The sequence below is a fragment of the Gossypium arboreum genome, chromosome 9 (genome assembly GCF_025698485.1).
Source record: "Gossypium arboreum isolate Shixiya-1 chromosome 9, ASM2569848v2, whole genome shotgun sequence".
Classification (NCBI taxonomy): domain Eukaryota; kingdom Viridiplantae; phylum Streptophyta; class Magnoliopsida; order Malvales; family Malvaceae; genus Gossypium; species Gossypium arboreum.
The window spans coordinates 74,705,083-74,723,152 of NC_069078.1; the positions used below are offsets into that span (position 1 = coordinate 74,705,083).

The 18,070-nt window shown below is 36.8% G+C and overlaps 1 protein-coding gene across 1 annotated transcript; it reads left to right on the top strand.

Annotated features, from left to right (window-relative positions):
• The first annotated feature begins 4,983 nt into the window (after positions 1-4,983).
• On the top strand, positions 4,984-17,375 carry LOC108456917 (uncharacterized). Its single transcript, XM_017755653.2, has 11 exons — positions 4,984-7,759; positions 7,904-8,143; positions 8,845-8,974; positions 10,133-10,285; positions 10,444-10,682; positions 10,800-10,869; positions 11,574-11,780; positions 14,775-15,010; positions 15,565-15,643; positions 15,732-15,872; positions 16,505-17,375. Exons 1-11 carry the CDS (start codon positions 5,223-5,225, stop codon positions 16,673-16,675), a joined length of 4,203 nt encoding a protein of 1,400 aa, XP_017611142.1. The 5' UTR covers positions 4,984-5,222; the 3' UTR covers positions 16,676-17,375.
• The last annotated feature ends 695 nt before the right edge of the window (positions 17,376-18,070 follow it).

An 18,070-nucleotide genomic window follows, 5' to 3' on the forward strand; every position in this document is an offset into this window, starting at 1 on the left:
GTAATTCTAACAACGCAACTTACTGTTGTAGGTAAAAAATACTATTAAGGCCTTTGTACTAGTGTCACGGGTCAGAGTTCAAAGCCCATAAACATCGCACCAAATACATCCGATAGAAGTCTATTGTTTAGATGGAGATCATTTGGCCTACGAGAATTGGCCCGATTCAAGGAATTGTTAGAGAAGCCTGTCAGATTAAAGCCTGGTTGGCTCAATAGCGAAGATATGGCAACCTAGGCTAATTTGGTAACTAATCTTAGAAGATAGAGATAATCATATCTTGTAAAGATTAGATAGGATTTGATATGGCATATCTTGTAAATCCCTTAAATCATTAGATATAATTAATCTTGTATGTCGATGTAAATGTATCTTGACCGTCGATTTTGGGGAAGCTCAACTATAAATAGAGAGCCACCTCCTCATTTGTAATCACTCCATTCCTTTGTTTCATTATTCTTTGTGAATAAGAGAATAGAGAGCATTTACTCAAACACTTTGTGAGCATCCTTTCTGTTGTTCTTTTGGTTGTTTCTTTTGGCATAAATTGCTTCCGCTTTACAATTAGTGCATTGGAGAAGATCTTAAGGAATCATCACTCGAGTAAAGGCTGACTTAGGCGAGTTTAGACGAGTGAATCGCCTAAGACCGCATGGATTGTGAGACAAAATGTCTAATCCCGTGACAAGTAGTATCCGAGCTATTGGTTCGAAGGCACCGTTGGGATGTTGAGAGAAGAGTTCGAACAAAGGTAGGCAAGAAAGTCTTTGAGAGAGATGCTGTCAACTGTTGAGGAACGCGTGGTTAAACTTGAGGAGTACATGGAGAACGCAAGAGAGTCAAACAATGCACTTAGGGAAAGCATTGAGGACTTGAGGGAGCAGTCCAGGGACTTTGTGACCATGTGTCTCATTTCTTAAATTGATAGCGTGCAAGAGTTACTAGATTCCCAAAGGAAGAAGCTGACGGAGAGGAATGATGCTCTCGAAGCTATGGTAAAGGCTTTGAAGAAGGAAACAATGGCCACGATGATGGCTTTGAGCACAAGAATAGAGGAGCTCGAGGAAGAGCTGACCTTGTGTCGAGCAGCCGTGAGGCAAGTACAGCACTCAGTAACGAGGATGTCCCTAAACCGAAAGAGTTTACGAGGATAAGGTCTGCATGCTATGTGGATAATTTCTTATGGAAGATGAAAAACTACTTCCGTGCCAAATGCATCATGGATAATGCGGGTAAAGTAAATACTGCTTCATTATTTCTTACTGGTATTGCGCTTTTATGGTGGCAAGGTAGAACCACAAATAAAAGACAATGTGAGATTGGGACGTGGGAAGAGTTCCAATGTGAGTTGAAGGGATAGTTTTATCCAAAGTTTGTCGAGGAAGAAGCTCGGGCAAAGTTGTAAGGGATAACGCAACGGGACTCAGTGGGGGAGTATGTTCGAGAGTTCAAGGAACTCATGCTTCAAGTTTCAGATGTGACTGAGAAAGAAGCATTTGCTTACTTTTCAATAGGGATTGAAGCCGTGGGTCAGACAAGAGGTAGAACAAAAAGGTGTCCAAAAGTTGTCAGAAGCCATGACGGTAGTGGAATTCGTGGTTAAGCTTGGTCTATGGAAAGACAAGCTTGGGTCTTCCAAGTTCGAGGAAATGGGCGTACGTGAAAAGGATCACAAGGAAGAAAAAGATGATGGCAATGGCAACGGCGACAGTGGTGGTAATGGGAAACCAAAAGTTGGGAAGATGAAACCCAAGAGGAAAAGGGACAAGCTGAAATGCTTTCTCTGGGACAGTTCATATATGTTGAAAAAATGTCTGAAGAAATTCGCGCTTAAGAAGAAGTCGGTAGATAAGGTATTGGTACTAGGTTCGAGCGTAAGGGGTGTCAAAGTTAAGGAGGCTGAAAACGAGAAGAAGCCAGTGAAGTGCTTCTTGTGTCATGATCAACATATGTTGCAGAAGTGTCTGAGAAAGTCTATCATCGAAAGAAACGATAGAGCAGACAAGGAGCCCAAGAAGCTTAGTTTGAGCAAGGGAAAAGCCGAATCCAAAAGGGTAAAGAGGAACAAGTTTGTCATTGAAGGGAACGATGCAATAGACAAGAAGCCCAAGAAGTAAGGGAAAAGCCGAAGCCAAGAGGGCAAAGATGAGTAAAAAGAAGCGAGTAAAATACTTCTTGTGCCATGGTCCGCATGAGTTGTGGAACTGTCCAAAGCAAGTCGTAGTCAAAGGAAATGCAATGTCCGAGCATGGTGAGTCGTCGGAGGGGTTTCTATATAAGAAAGAGGTGAGTTTGTCATCAAACTTAGAGGAAAAAGTTGCAATGAAAACAGTGAAGCTGGAACCAATGAGGCTCAAGTCAAGTGAAACGTTAGAGTTGCCCAAGTCATCGACTAGGCTTCCACTTATGGAAGAGGTGAGTGATGCATCGAACTTCAAGGGAAAAGAAGCGATGCAAGAGGGACAGTTGACCTGAGTAAATGCAAAAGTACATTCCGAACACTCTGATAGTATGTTGCATTCTAACTTGTTGACTTGGCAAGAACGTAAGGGCCTTTTCAAAGTTTTTGAGCAAGGAGGCTGAGAAACTGTGGACAAAGCAAAGCTAAGTGTTATTAATCACGAGGATTCAATTCGAAGGAAGTTAGAATGTGGGCAAGAGAGTGATTGTTGTTGAGATGTACAAACGAGTAGGATGGCTCGAGTTAAGAAGTGACAAAAGCTGAGGCAAAAGTCCAAATGAAAGGGAAAAGCTAAGGCGTCAATATGAGATCAAGGCGAATCAAGTCAGTGCCATTCGAAAGTCGCAATGAAGGTGTTACAAGAATGGGTGGGGGAGAATGTCACAGGTCAGAGTTCAAAGCACATTACTATCACACCAAATGCATCCAATAAAGGTCTATTGTTTAGATGGGGATCATTTGGCCCACGAGAACTGGCTCGATTTAAGGAATTGTTAGAGATGCCTGTCAGATTGAAGCCTGGTTGGCCCGATAGCGAAGATATGGCAACCTAGGCTGATTTGGTAACTAATCTTAGAAGATAGAGGGATCATATCTTGTAAATATTAGATAGGATTTGATATGGCATATCTTGTAAATCCTTTAAATCATGGGATATGGTTAATCTCGTCCGTCGATGTAAATATATCTTGACCATCGATTTTGGGGGAGCTCCACTATAAATAAAGAGCCTCCCTCTTATTTGTAATCACTCAATTCCTTTGTTTCATTATTCTTTGTGAATAAGAGAATATAAAGCATTTACTCGAACACTTTATGAGCGTCCTTTCTGTTGTTCTTTTGGTTGCTTCTTTTGGTATAAACCGCTTCTGCTCTACAATTGGTGCATTTGAAGAGTTCTTAAAGAATCCTCACTCGAGTAAAGGCTGACTTAGGCGAGTTTGGACGAGCGAATCACCTAAAGCCGCACGAATTGTGAGACGAAAGGTCTAGCCCTATGACACTAGGAGCTAGATTGCATTTTGCCCATTTTACTAAAAAATGGGCAAATTAGTCCCTTTACATTAAATTAAAGAGCAAATTGCTCCTTCTAGTTAAGAAATCCATCTATTTCTACTGTTAAAAATTGGCGTGATTGACAAAATAACCAAATAGTTACACGTGGCGTGCAATGTGCACCTAATTCTGACGTACAAAGACCAGTTTTTAATAGTATAAATAGATGAAATTTTCAATAGAATGACTGATTTACTCTTTGATTTAATATAATGGACTAATTAGCCCATTTTCTGAGTGAGTGGGCAAAATGCAATTTGATTCTAGTATAAGGGCCTCTATGATACTTTTATCCACTCTTGTATATTTGAGATACCACAATACTTGACAACATTGAAGATTTTCCTTAATAATATTTTCCTTCATTGTAAATAAACAACAACACAACAATGTCAAAATTTGAAGAAAAAAAACAAACAAACAATGTCATCATCATTTTTTTCCTCATCCAAATAATGAATAAAAAATAACTGTTCAACAGTATATTGTATATTTGACACAAATATATATTCAACATTAATAAATATCAACTTTTAATTTACATTCGACATGAATATTATAGAATATTTAAATGATAATAGATAGAAGAAGACAATACTAAAAAAAAATTACTCTAATTGCCTTGGTGTTAAGGATTATATATACAACTTTTAGCCATTTCACCTTTATCATTACTATTTTATTTAAGGTTGAGCAAAACTTGATTCGATTTGAAAAATTGAAAAAATTAAATTTTGAATTAATCGAATCAAGTTATTCAAATCAACTCGAATAAGAAATTTGAGTTTTGAGTTCGAATTGGGTTAAATTTTACAATTCAATAACTTGAATAATAGATTAGTGTAAATACCTTTATAGTCATTGTCAAATTTGAAAATGAGCAAATTGATTTCTCTAAAAAATACAAAAAAATTAAAAATAATTTTAAAAATTCAAAATATTTTTAAAATTGAAATTATTTATAAAAATCTAAAAATATATAGAAAAGTAAAAAAATTAGAATAATAAATTTGAGGAGTTAAATAAGTTAATTAATGATTCTAGTTTATCATATTAAAGTATTAATTTATTTTTGTTTGAAAAGATTTTTAAATATATTTATTTTCAAATTTATATACTCAATTTAGAATTAGTTATACTGTAATAAAATTTTAATTTGATATGTCTAATTTTTAATTTAACTCAAAATAATTTTACTCAATTTAAATCAACTCAAATCTTATTTTAGTCGACTTAATTTGAAAAACTTCAAATCAAATAGATATAATAAAATAACATTCAATTAACTAAAAAGTTTTCCACTCAATCCAACGCTAACCCTAAATTGACTTGCCCGTTATTGATATAGTGCATTGTTGCATCATCTCTAAACAGTAATCCTTTCCAAACTTTTTATTATTTTTAAATTTATGCTAATTATTTTTTATTATAAAACACATGTGTTAAATTAGTAAGGAAATGTAATATTATTTTATTGTTTTATTTGCGTTGGTCGTGGATTGCAGACTTCCAAATGCGAAAAAGTGACAGCGACTTCCAGTACATTACAGTTTCATAACTCATTTCACTTTCACACTCTCCATCGCTTCCTTTTTATTTATTTTTCCTTCCTTTTTACTTCAAAACTAAGTAAAACCCTTCCCTAAAAATTTTCAACCAAAACCCTAAGTATCTCTCAAATTTACAATTCCAAGCTCGCTTTTAAATGTCACCGCCCGCCGTCGAATTTCGATCACAGGATGCCTTCTCTACCAATGCTAAACCCTCTTCCGCTCCACAAAACCCTGAGCCTACACCCCACAATTTCACTAAATTTCCTCACTCCAACCATTCCCAAAAGAATCTCGGAAATGCAGGGGAGTTCGATTGCGGCTTCGGTTTTGATTCCAGGAGCGGCTTTCATTCCAAGTCCGCCGCTCGGCTAAGGCCGAGGTTGGTCAAGGTGAGGAAGCAGTTCAATGGGAAGGTGAGAACTGGGGAGTGCGAGGTCGACTCCGGTTTCAACCCATTTAAGCATTCTGGTCAAGGATCGCGTCCGGTAGGCACTAGTGGTAATCCATCATCGTCTGAGAGTATGAATAGAGTGAACAGTGATAATAGCAATAATAATATTAGCGATAATAATAATTCAAGTTTTGTATTTGGTGCTAATAATGGAAGTGATAGAGAATCTAGTGGACATGCTGAGGTTGAGAATAGAAATGAGGAGCCTTTGGGCAAGTTTGAGACTGTAGATTTTGTATTTGGAGCAGATTTGCGCGGTGGCATGGAGAAACTGGGTTCTGAAAAGTGTGAGCAGTTTGGTTTTGTTTTTGGTGCTAATGGGAGTGATGGACGGGTGAAGTTGAATCCAGAAAAGGGAGAATCCAGTGATTCTTCCGTGAGTTTGGATGGCTGCGAGGGGAAGATAAAATTAGAGACTGGTTTGCAGGGCAGTAACAATAGTAATTTAGATTTCACTTTTGGTTCGAGCAAGAGTAATTTAGCTTCCAATTTGGATTTGGAGAAGCCAGACTTTGGTGAGACTCTCAAAGTTCCCGATTTCTGTGCTGCTGGTTTTGTGTTTGGTTCTAGTCAGAGTGATTTGAAGCCGACTAATGTTGAACCTACTAATGTTGTGGGGGGATCGAGTTCTACTTTTGGTGCTAGTAACCTCAATTCATCCTCATTTATTTTGGAAAGGAGATCTGGTGAAAACTTAGGACAACCAATTTGTAGTGATTTCGGGAAGATGAATGTGGAGGGTGAAACAAGGTCACAAAAAATGGAACCCTCTGCAGTTAATTTCAATGCTAATGGAAGTGAAAGCTGGATTGGGAATAGTGCTAATAGTTTCTTTGTGTTTGGTGCTACAAGCTATAAAAGCTCCTCTAATGAATGCAAAGATGGAATCAATTCAAGCAGTGAAAAATTTGGTGTTTCTGCTAGAAATGTTCAGTATAAGGATGCTTTTGAAAGTGGCAATTGTTTTGGTAGTTCTTCTTGGGCAAACTCAGTATTTATACTGGAACATGATCTAGATAAACTAAATATCAGTTCTTCTAAAAATATTGGTGGTACTAATTCAACTAGGGATTCCGATACAGAAGCAAATCCTGAGGCAACATGTCTCTCTGGTAATGTGAATGGTGCTGCTTCTTGTAATAAAAATAATGTTGGAATCTCTGATTCCGAGCCATTTACATTTAAGGCTGGTATTGATAAGACTTCTGACATTGGAAATTCTTTTCAAGGTCATGTTAAAGATGATTTAGAGCTGAACGGGACTGATGCATGGTCATCGCTCAATCTCAACTCACAAGTAAATACTGGTGTAATTAATGCAGCATTGGTCGGTACTGAAAGGAATGATGAAAATTGCTCAATTGGCACTCTAGATCAATCAGAAATTTCATCCAGTGATTTTAGAACACCCAAATGGAACCCTTCTTCCTTTAAAGAGAATTTATTCCCTGAGGTGGATAGGAAATTGGAATTTGGTGTAAAAAGCAGCTTAACCAAGGAGAAAAGATCAAAGAAAATGAGAGGAAAGTCAAGGAAATCTTCCCTGCATAAGCATTGGTCCCAGCAATATAATGTGCCACAGGAAAGCAGTTCTCAAGAAAATCAAGACTCCTCTCAATGTTATTCACCCATGGATTTTTCTCCTTATCAGGAAATTGCAGAAGCTGATCAATTACCAAAGGAAAGTGCTCAAGATGAAGGTGATCAGAAATGCAGTAAGCCAAACAAAGAGAATTTTGGGTATGATCATCAGAGAACTTTTTTTGGTGATGGTCCTTCAAGAGAACCAGTTTGTGAATCTGAAACTGCCCCCAGTGCGTTCAAATCTGACTGTTTCTCTAGTAGCAGTGCTGCTGGCATTGCTGGAGCAGAAGGCCTAAACGGGACCCAAGAAAACAAACAGAGAACAGAGTCTTGTTTTAGTTCAGGCATGGAAGATGAGAGAAAGTTTACTTTTTCTGCAACCTCAACTTCTGGGCAAGGTAGTTTGTCATTAAGAAAGCGCCAGCTTCGAAATAAAAGTAAGGTCAAAATTGGTAATGCTTCATTTACCATAACATCAGTCCTGGATGTTCAAGGAGGGTCTTCCTCTGTCCAATTTTCACCTTGTGATCCTGTAGAATGTGAGCAAAAAGATAAATTTACACATCATAGCAAAGAGGAGAATGATCAGTTCAAACAAAGGTCTAACTCCTTTACTGCTGCAGTCCATGAAACCTGTGAGATGTGGCGACTCAGGTATCTTGATGACTGATTAGTGTTTGATAATGTCTGAGAAAGGTTCATTGGATTATTTGTTGCTGATGTGGTTTCACGTTAATTAGTATTGCTTTGAGAATTTGGTATTGATATTTATGTGGGGAAAATTTGAAATTGTATCAGGGGAAATCAAGCTTATAGAAATGAGAATTTGTCTAAAGCAGAGGAATTTTACACTCAGGGAATCAACTCTGTCTCCACAAATGAGACTTCAGGGTGCTCTGTCAAGCCTCTTGTTCTTTGCTATAGCAACCGTGCAGCCACTCGTATGTCTCTTGGAAGGATAACGGAAGCTTTGGCAGACTGTCTGATGGCTGCTGCTCTTGATCCAAATTTTCTGAAAGTTAATGTTAGAGCTGGCAAGTAAGGCCCTAAAATATATGTTTGCTTTGTGATTTATTGAGTTTTGTTCTGCAATTTTTATATTCCTGGAACTGGATTGCCTTACTTAGTAGCTATTTATTTAGGATGCATTTGGTACCTTAGTGGGTTTGTATGGTTCCTTATATGTCCAATTACTGTTTTGAAGTTTGAAAGCATTGATTGGACTTGGAAATCATAGAAGTCTTGCTGGAGCGATAAGATTTAAATGAGTTTAGGAAAATTTGATTCTGGTAAAATAATTGTATTAATTATTTATGAACTTGGTATGTTAGCCAAGATGTGTTAATTAGGGAAATCTTGCTTGGAGCTTATGATTAAGATTTTGGGTTATATCATGTTCTAAGCTTTTCCTTTTAAGAACAACAAGATTAGTTCCTTTTAAGACTTAAGTCATGCTGGTCCAACATACAGTGGAATTGACAATTTTTATTGTTCTCTATGCTTAAGTCTTTATATGGAATGCTATGGAAAAAGAAACTATTTATATGAGGGGTTTCACGGTTGTTGTCGCTAAAGCTATTGCAATCTCAAGAATGTGATTTGAAGGAGAAGGGTTGACTGCTCTTTTCATCTAAGAAGTTCTTGTCTATGCATAGAACTGTTACATTTGATGTTAAATTATAACCAAAATTTCCTTAAGGAATATTTATATTTTAAAATTCATTGTGTGCAATTTGCAGTTGTTACCTTCTGCTGGGGGAAACTGACAATGCCATTCGATATTTCAATAAGTGCTTCAGTTCAGGAGCTGATGTGTGCTTGGATCGCCGAATTAGGGTAGATGCTGCAGATGGCCTCCAAAAAGCTCAGGTAAGCAACATTTTGGATTGATATGTCCTCATCATATGTAAGCAGTGGCTTTGTAGAGGTTGGCAAAAATATCAAGTCTTTGAGATCCCACAAAACAAGTCATGGAGCTCATGAGTTATTATATTGCTTATAATAATTATATTTTATTAAGTTGCATACTCTGACTGCATAAAGAGAGGCCCCCCCATCCATATTCCATTGGTTTCAAAGTCGCTGATGGAATCAAAGTCCAACAGACCCCAATCGGATTAGTGAAGCAAACAGTGATCTTAAGGTGCTCTGCCTTAGTGCTAGAAAAAAAAAAGCACCTTAGACCCTTTCAAGTTGATCAGGATCATGCTTGGTCTACCTAGGTGCCCTTTTGTGTAAGGCTGTTTGCACTAAAAATAGCTTGCCCAATCGAATTTCTCTTCCATTTCTTGAGTCCAGATAACATAATTTAATGTTTTCTTTTCTGCCTTTATTGTTTATAATAGGAATAGAGATAATCTCAAACTCTCTACATCTCAATTTCTGAGTGTATTTTGACAACCCCTCCTTCTCCCAATAAAAAAGAGGAAAATTTGTATGTTTTGTTGGATAAAGTGAACTACTTTGTAGTGCTTGATGTTATATGCTTGACCATGGACCTTGCCTTTTCCTAAAGCACCTAAGTTGGACTCATTTAATGCTCATAATGGATGTTACTACCCCCAACCCAATCTGAATAAAAGCTTTAGAAAAGAAGAAAATATTCCTATTGGACACGTACATATGTCTAAATTTCACACTTAATTCTGAGCAAAATAAATTACGAAGATAAAGTAAACAAAAAATTTCTTGTCTTCATTTGATATGGATGCAAATATAATAGTGGTTAAATCATAATGTTTAAGTAATAGATTACTAACATTGACTTGATTTTTGATATACTATATGTACGAATTATCTGGAATCCAGTGGCTATTTTCACACTGGCTGGTCAGAAAATATATTTTAGACTTGGCAATAAAATATAAACTGATTGTACAGTTTGAGTAATAGAATTTAGGTGGCGCAAGCTTAGAGTTGAGCACTTAAGCTTTACAAGGCTTAGATTACTGGAAGACATCTTTGTCTATGCATATGTGGGTTGGGAAGGTGGGGTGATGACTGATTCTGTGCTTTTTTGATATGCAGAGAGTGGATGAACTTACAAAACATTCTGCAATACTTTTGGAAGAAAAGTCATCCAATGCAGCATCTAGTGCATTAGATGCAATTTCTGAGGCCTTGTCTATTAGTTCACGTTCTGAAAAATTGCTTGAAATGAAGGCAGAGGCTCTTTATATGGTCTGTGCTCTTTTGACTTATGATTCCACTTGGTTTCTCTTTTCTTTTTCCCCTAGGTTTTCACTTTTCGTTTAATTATTCTTTTCATTTGAGCATTTTATTTATATGCCATAAGAAACAATGTAAGTTTGGATTGCACATCTTTTGGTCTGTTGCAGCTTAAGAAATATGAAGAAGCAATTCAGTTGTGCGAACAACCTCTTTATGTTGCTCAAAATAGTTCTTCTGAAGCAGAGATAGACAAACAAATAACAAGCACAGATGGTTGTGGGTGTTATTCTATTGCAATGCTGTGGAGGGGGCACTTGATGTCCAAGTCATACTTCTATATGGGCAAGCTTGAAAAGGCACTTGAATTACTTCAGAAGCTTGAGCACGTGGGATCTTGGAAGGACGAGTAATACATTATCTTTTTGATGCACGACTAATTCCAATTTACTGTAGCTTTATCCCGTGTTGTCCATCCATTTTCTACAATGCTAAAAGGGTCCTGATTCTGATTGTAATTTTGTAGGCATGGGAGCAAAATTTTAGAAACGTCAGTTTCATTGGCTGTTACCATTCGAGAACTTTTGCGCCTTAAGGTATGTGCTATAGCCCTTCGATGGTTGTTATTCATTGTGTATTCATTCTCTTGAATACTGGGATGGTTCAAGTTCTTAGGTAGTTTTTGACATGAAGATGCTAATAATCCATGGAAATTTCTCACCCTAGTGCTTGACCTTAATGCCATGGTACCCATATCTTTTAGCATGCAGGGAAGAATTCCATGTTGTCCTTGCCAGGGGTAAGTCCCTTGAAACAGTTGCCTGGAAGGGACAGGAAAAACCATAACATATTTTCTCTATTGGTGTCATTTTTGTGCATAAGTTTTTGGGGATTGATAAGATTAAAGGAAATAGGGTGGGAGAACTATTATGCTTGTGGATGATGAAACAAAAGATTATGGGGCGATATCATCTATCAAAATTATTGTGGTCATTTCGATAGTGGCATCTGAATGTTAAATGTTATTGATGCTGATAGCAGTACAGTATCAATTGTGTTCCGAAGAAGTTTTAGGAGAATTCGATGTTGGTGGAAAGCATATGTCGTAAAAAAAATTTACCTTTTTTTTCATGGAACAAATCTAGTGCTCTTATCCTTTCTTTAATCCACCCTCATTTTACTTTGACCTTCCCCCCTTTTTCTGTTGATCCCTTTGTGTGTTTCGAATTTTGCCTCCTGAGGTTCTCATATCCTTCATTTCTTTTAAATTTTATCCCATTTGCCTTTTTTGTTATTTCAGACTGCCGGGAATGAAGCAGTTTGTTCTGGTAGGTATACAGAAGCTCTAGAACACTACACACTTGCTTTGTCAAGCAATGTTGAATCACGGCCTTTTGCAGCAATATGCTTTTGTAATCGTGCTGCTGCACACCAAGCTTTGGGTCAAATTGCTGATGCAATTGCAGATTGCAGTCTAGCAATGGCCCTTAATGAAAATTATACCAAGGTATGTGTTTCTCCTATCTTTTTTCTTCTTGTCTTTTTGACCAAGGAAAGCTTTAAAAGTGTAGTAGCTATATGGATTTTATTACAAAGATGATTTGATTAGGCTTATGAGATTTGGCTCTTCTTTCTATTAATAACCAAAGATTGGTTCATTAGGGGCGATGGTATAAATACTAATGAATCTTCTTAACAAGACTTTCTTTATACTGTTGATATTTAAATCTTGAGTATGTGCTTGATGGGTTGCTTTCTCATTACTTAATCAGGCTTATTTCTTTGATCTAGTATATGCAATCAAAATATTGATATAAATAAACTTGTTGGACTTGGATTTTAATGTTTCCAACTATGCTTACTTTATAGGTACTTACGAAATTAGTATAGTTGATTACCCTTAATTCATCATGATTCAAAAAATTCCTTGCTCACTCGGATATTCCAATTTTAAGTTTGAGCTTTTACTGATTTTAATTGCAAAGATGCGAGTGGTAGGTAATATGTGATCCATGATAATTACCATTTGAAGATAGATAGAAATTACATATGGGAAGCAAGGTGAACAGGATCATTCTAACATATCAGTGATAAAACCTTTAAACCTTTTAGATTGCTAGAGAGGTGAAGTATATATCCAAATGTAATAAAACCTGTTAAGCATCAAACCTAAATCCACCTGGTAAGACGTGGGGAACTACGACCTAAATATAAAGTAACAAGCACAACATTCTCTAAACTTATGACATATGGGTAGCACCATTTAACAAGTGACCTGTGCATCCAATATTAATGACTGAACCAAATTGGCCTAACACCTAGACAACAAATTAAGTCTATAAACAAGAAACATCTTAGTCTCTGGTATATGTTAAATATCCACTGAAGCAATTAAGGAGGACCTTTAAATCAGTCCTTTGGCTAGTTTTCTGCATGTATGGTAGGGCTGTTTACGTTTAAATCGCGGACTGGAACAAGAGAAAGTATTGGTCCACTACCTTCGCTTTTGTTAGATACAAATGTGAGCATGAGATGCAGAGACCAACTGCAAGGGCTAACAATTAGAAGATTGATGGTAAAATCATCCAAGTGTCAAGGGTCTGTACTAGCCTAGAGGCTTGTCAACTTCCCCCAAAGTTTCTCATGCTCCAAAGGACAAATATGACTAATCAAGCGCGTGAGAACTATCAGGGACAACAGAACAAGGAGGTTCCTCTAGGCAGGTATCCGTTCAAGTCAATTGATGGTGTGGCCCCTCAAGGTGATAGTAGATTTAACAGAGCAACCCACAAATTGCCATTTCCCTCGCCCCTGCCCATGAGAGTTAACAGTAGGTCTAGATAAACATTGTTCTCCCGTTATTTTCTTCTGATCCAATGGATGTCTCCTCTAACAACAATTTGAAGTTCTCATAGGGGATGGGAGTGATATAAACTTTTGGTCTGACTGCTGGCTTGGTACCTGTCCTCTCAATGAGTGTTTTCCCCGGATTTATGCTTTTGTTGTTAAAAGGAGGGTAAGTTGTCTGATTTTGGAACTGTCATCAATAGTAAGTGGAGTTGGAATGTAATTTTGAGAAGAAATCCTTTTGATTAGGAACTTGAGCAAACTGAATGCTTTCCAATAAACTCTCAACAATCTACCTCCTAGCCCTCCTATTGCTGATTATGTTATTTGAGTGCTTCTAGTAGCTGATAGTATACTGGATATCTTTTTTGCACTTTTTTTCACTCATGTCGAGGTTAGGGAAACTGGTTGGAAGCATGTTTGTCTCATTGCTCCCCTGAAGGTCGAAGTATTTCTGGCAACTCATTAGGTGCAGGTTCCCTACGAAGACTGAGTTGGCCAAATGAGGTATTGTTCCCTCAGATTTTGCCACTTGTTGTTTGTGTGGTTTGGAGTTGGAATCAATTCACCACCTATTCTTCACCTGTGTTAAAAATTTGGCATCATTCCTACTGAAGGATCCACTATCTTTCTTCATTGCTTGGCAATATGTTTACCTGCTGATAAATGTAGCAAAATTTGGTTTATGGCTTTTTTTGCCATTGTGTGGTCGCAGTGGTTTTTGAATGAAACTATTTTTAATGGCAAATCATTGGTCTTTGATCAGCTTATTGACATTATTAAACTTAGAATGGCATGATGGTACCATGCAAAATGGCCTAAGAGCTTTTCTTTGACAGTTGATTTTACTGCAGCCTCCTGCAATTTCTGCCCCCTAAAAATTCTTCAAAGCACAAATTGCCTGCCTATGGAAGCCTCCATTAGGGTATCTTAAATTTAATGTCGATGGATCTGTCATTGGAGCCTTTGGTCTGGCTGGTATTGGTGGCTGTCTTCGTGATGAAAAAATAAAATTCTTTTTCTGAATTTCTCCAAATCTATTGGTCGCGCGCGCTGACTTCCTGCTGAATAATCTTGCCTAAGGAGTTATCGTGTTTATGATTTTGGTCTCTGGTTCGTGTTTGTATGCCTTTCCTGTGTTGCTTGTGTTTTGTTGGAGTTTTTCTGGTTTATATTTCTTGGGATGTACTGATCTATGATCCTCAATAAATCTTTACCTTTTCCCAAAAAAACCTCCCTTTCTTGTGCATCGATAGATCCAATTCTAGCTCTTGAAATATAAATTTGTTAAACCAAATCTACTACCAATTGTGTGCCTTGCATTTTTTAGCTTAACAGTTTCTTGAATGCTTTTGAGATACGTTATGAAAGTGTGAGCAAAAAACTAACTGAATATATGAAAAAGCTTGAGTGTTATTGAGCTCATTAACCAGTGTACCATAACTATTCTAGGTTTCTTATGGACATTACAACTTTAAATTTATCTCTATCAAAAGCTTGAATGGTGAGGGAAGGCATGTCATAGATATAAAAGCAGTTTATTCATTTCCTCATTTGTCTTTACATTTGTGTGTTTGATTTTCATGTCAAAATTATTATAACTACCATTGCTGCATAACTGTGTACTCATTGACTGCTCCTGCTTGCTAAGCAGGCAGTTTCCAGGAGAGCATCATTACATGAGATGATCAGAGACTATGGACAAGCATCTAGCGATCTTCAAAGACTTATCTCAATTCTTGAAAAGCAATGTGATAAAACATCTCACCAGTCTGGCACTAAGGATAAATCTACTGGAAACTTAAAAGAGTTAAGGCAAGCTCAGCGGCGGTTATCATCTGTGCAAGAAGAAGCTAAAAGAGAAATCCCTTTAAATTTATACCTCATTTTGTAAGTTCTTCGCGAAGCCTAGGAACAGGGTTTTTCTCTGTAATGTATTATGCTTTCAACTTTCAAAGAGGATGAACTGCTTGTGGTCTTCATTTAATACAGCATTTGCATCTTGTATAAAATTTGATTAAATTTGCATGATTTTGTAGTATACAGTTTGCAGCATAATTAGTGTCTTTCTAGGCTCTAGCACTTAAAGCACATGTTTCAATTTTGTTCAATGATTCTGTATTGAAATTCTTATCCTCAAGTGATAGTTTTGATTCCAAGTCATAGCCATGATCATCTAGTGGGAATCTTTGCGGAATTTCTATCAGTACTAAAACTGGAACAAGCATTTTCTCTGGTCTACTTCTCTGTAACCATTGTTTTGATAATACTTGGTTCTTTTTGTTTGGAAGTAGTAAAACTGGAAAAGCATGTTCTCTACCCTACTTTAGTGCAGAGATGGGACCCAGAAGAAATTCTTTTGATAATACCTGTTCAGATATTCAGCTTGTAGCAGTGACAATTTTATTTTAGTCTTCTAAAAGAGTTCTTAATTGCAATGACAGGGGAGTTAAACCATCGGACTCCACATCTGATGTTAAGAAGGCATACCGCAAAGCAGCTCTTAGGCATCACCCAGACAAGGTTTGACATTGCTATACTTAGTGAATTGAATTCTTTCATATGACTAGTTTGTCATGGCAGTCTATTTGCTTTTCTTGTGTTGAATTAGGCTGGTCAATTCTTGGCAAGGAGTGAAACTGGAGATGAGGGGCAACTCTGGAAGGAAATTGCTGAGGAAATTCACAAGGACGCTGACAGGCTGTTTAAAATGATTGGAGAGGCATATGCAGTACTATCAGATACTGAGAAGGTGTGCTATCCATCTGATTGAAATTTGAGATGTTTCTGTGCGTAATTGCTTTCAAATTTGTCATTCTATCATAGTTGTTGTCAACTTACAACTTAGTTTTTCTGCTTCATTAATTGCTGATTGTCTGTGCTACCAATCCTTTTCCCCTTATTTCTGTCTGGAAATCACCCATAGAATCTACAGATAAGACTCGTGACAAGGAAAATTTTCAGTAACTGTTTCATTCCTTAATTAGATGACCATAAAGAAGTTACGGGTAGGATGATTTCATCATATAGGTGCCGGAAAATTTGTTGAATTGTACTGGGAGATTCTCTAAATCAGAGGAAATGATGGTTGATGGTCTGTCATTTTGATTTGAATATTGTCTACATTGGAGCCAACTTGCACTAATATGTATTAAACACATTTGTAAGTCAAAAGGATCTAGTTAGATGTCCAGATTTGAGTTGGCTTGTATCCGAATGTTAAAGATCTTGGTGCTGTGACATTTCTTCCGAGTTCAACTGAACTCCTTTACATTGATAAAGGGCTTCTTCCCCTGCAGTTTTTTTTTTTTGATAGTTTCTTCTACAGACTACCTTTAAATTTTTTTTCTGCCTTGTTTTCATTTACCATTTTCCTTTTACCAGCGGTCAGAGTATGATCTTGAAGAGGAGATCAGAAAAACTCCAATCAAAAGCAAAAGCAATGCATTTGAAAGAGCAAGAGATGACTATGGCTATCATTATGAGAGGAGTTCAAGCAGACGATATTGGCGGGGGAATTGGAATGATTATAAGAATTCACATTCTCGATGGTAGGAGAGCCAGAGAAGGATTATGCTCATTTAACAGATTGCTGCAGTTTCTAATTAATAACACAAGTTCTGAATGGAACAGTGAGAAGTGAGTGACATTGGTATGACCAGAGGTAAATAAACAGAGTTTTAGAATGGACACGTTGCAAAAGTGTTGCAACTGTTGTTGGTCTCCAAGATTTATCCATTGTATGCTGATGCTAGCGGCATTATCTTCAAGAATATGCAGCAACAATTGTAAGCCAAGACTAGCAAGGAGAAATAGATTTTTGAATCGTGATATGTTGCAACTGTCACAATACTCTGCTGAAGGGCAAGTGCAGCTCTGCTCTAGCAAACAAATAATTGGGTTGGGTTGGGTTGGGTGGTTTGGAATTTTGAAACACAAAAGTGAGTGTAAAAAGTGTGACGATAATTGGATTTAGTAATTAAGAAAAATAGAAGATATTGTTGATTGGTGTTTTATGATGGCTCTGGGTCATTCTCTTTTCTACAAAAGGCAATAATAGAACAAGGATTCTTGTGACAGGAATGCTGGGGTATGAAACAGAGTTGATGATTCAGTCTTGCAAATTGGATGTTTTAGGTCTTCAGTGGACCCACTGTTGCTTTTATGTTTGGTACTGCTTTGTTTAACCCCAGCAGTGGCATCACTGATGTAATTATTTATTTGGGAAATTTCAAATGGTGTTTTTTTCATACAAGCTTATAGTATAGTTTCTTGTTCACTTTTTGCACTACAGTTTTAGTTTTAATTTTAACTTGCTTTAATATATCAAGCAACATGTCTGATTTCCATATTTCCCCAGTTTGACATCCAAGGTAAACTAGTTGAACTGGAAATCACTGGGCACTCCAGTTTAGTGGGTTCAATCACTAAAGAACCGATAAAACTGAATAGGACCAGTAAACATATTCTTAAAATTTTATTTTAGTTAATGGTATCTGTACTTTTTCTATATAAAAATATATTAACATGGTCCATATATATATATAAATAGTAACAGTAAGCTAAATGTATTTTTTGTAATTTATTTTACATCAAATAAGTATTTAAAGAACACGGTGCGCGCAAATAATTGGAAAGGTTCGAAGACTGACAAATCCAAAGAACAAGCCAATGATGGCAAAGAAAAGAAGATGAGGGCGATGTAAAGAAGTAATCTCTATATACCTACACACCCACACACACCCACACACACATATACATATATACATACATATATATTCAATAAACTATGTTAAGGACCATTTCTGTACACTTTCAAAACGCTTTAAATTTACTTGCCTTGCCCAAAACTTTTTAATACATCTTACATTTAGCAATGGCATGTTGTCATCATAAGTCTTTTCTTTGGGAAAATCTACTGATTATTTGATTTTGTTCCATAGTGAAAAC

Coding starts and splice junctions, on each gene's coding strand:
- LOC108456917 (XM_017755653.2), top strand. CDS start 5,223: ATGTCACCGCCCGCCGTCGAATTTCGATCACAGGATGCCTTCTCTACC. Junction 10,286..10,443: donor AGGCAGAGGCTCTTTATATG/GTCTGTGCTCTT, acceptor GGTCTGTTGCAG/CTTAAGAAATATGAAGAAGC. Junction 15,644..15,731: donor TTAGGCATCACCCAGACAAG/GTTTGACATTGC, acceptor GTGTTGAATTAG/GCTGGTCAATTCTTGGCAAG.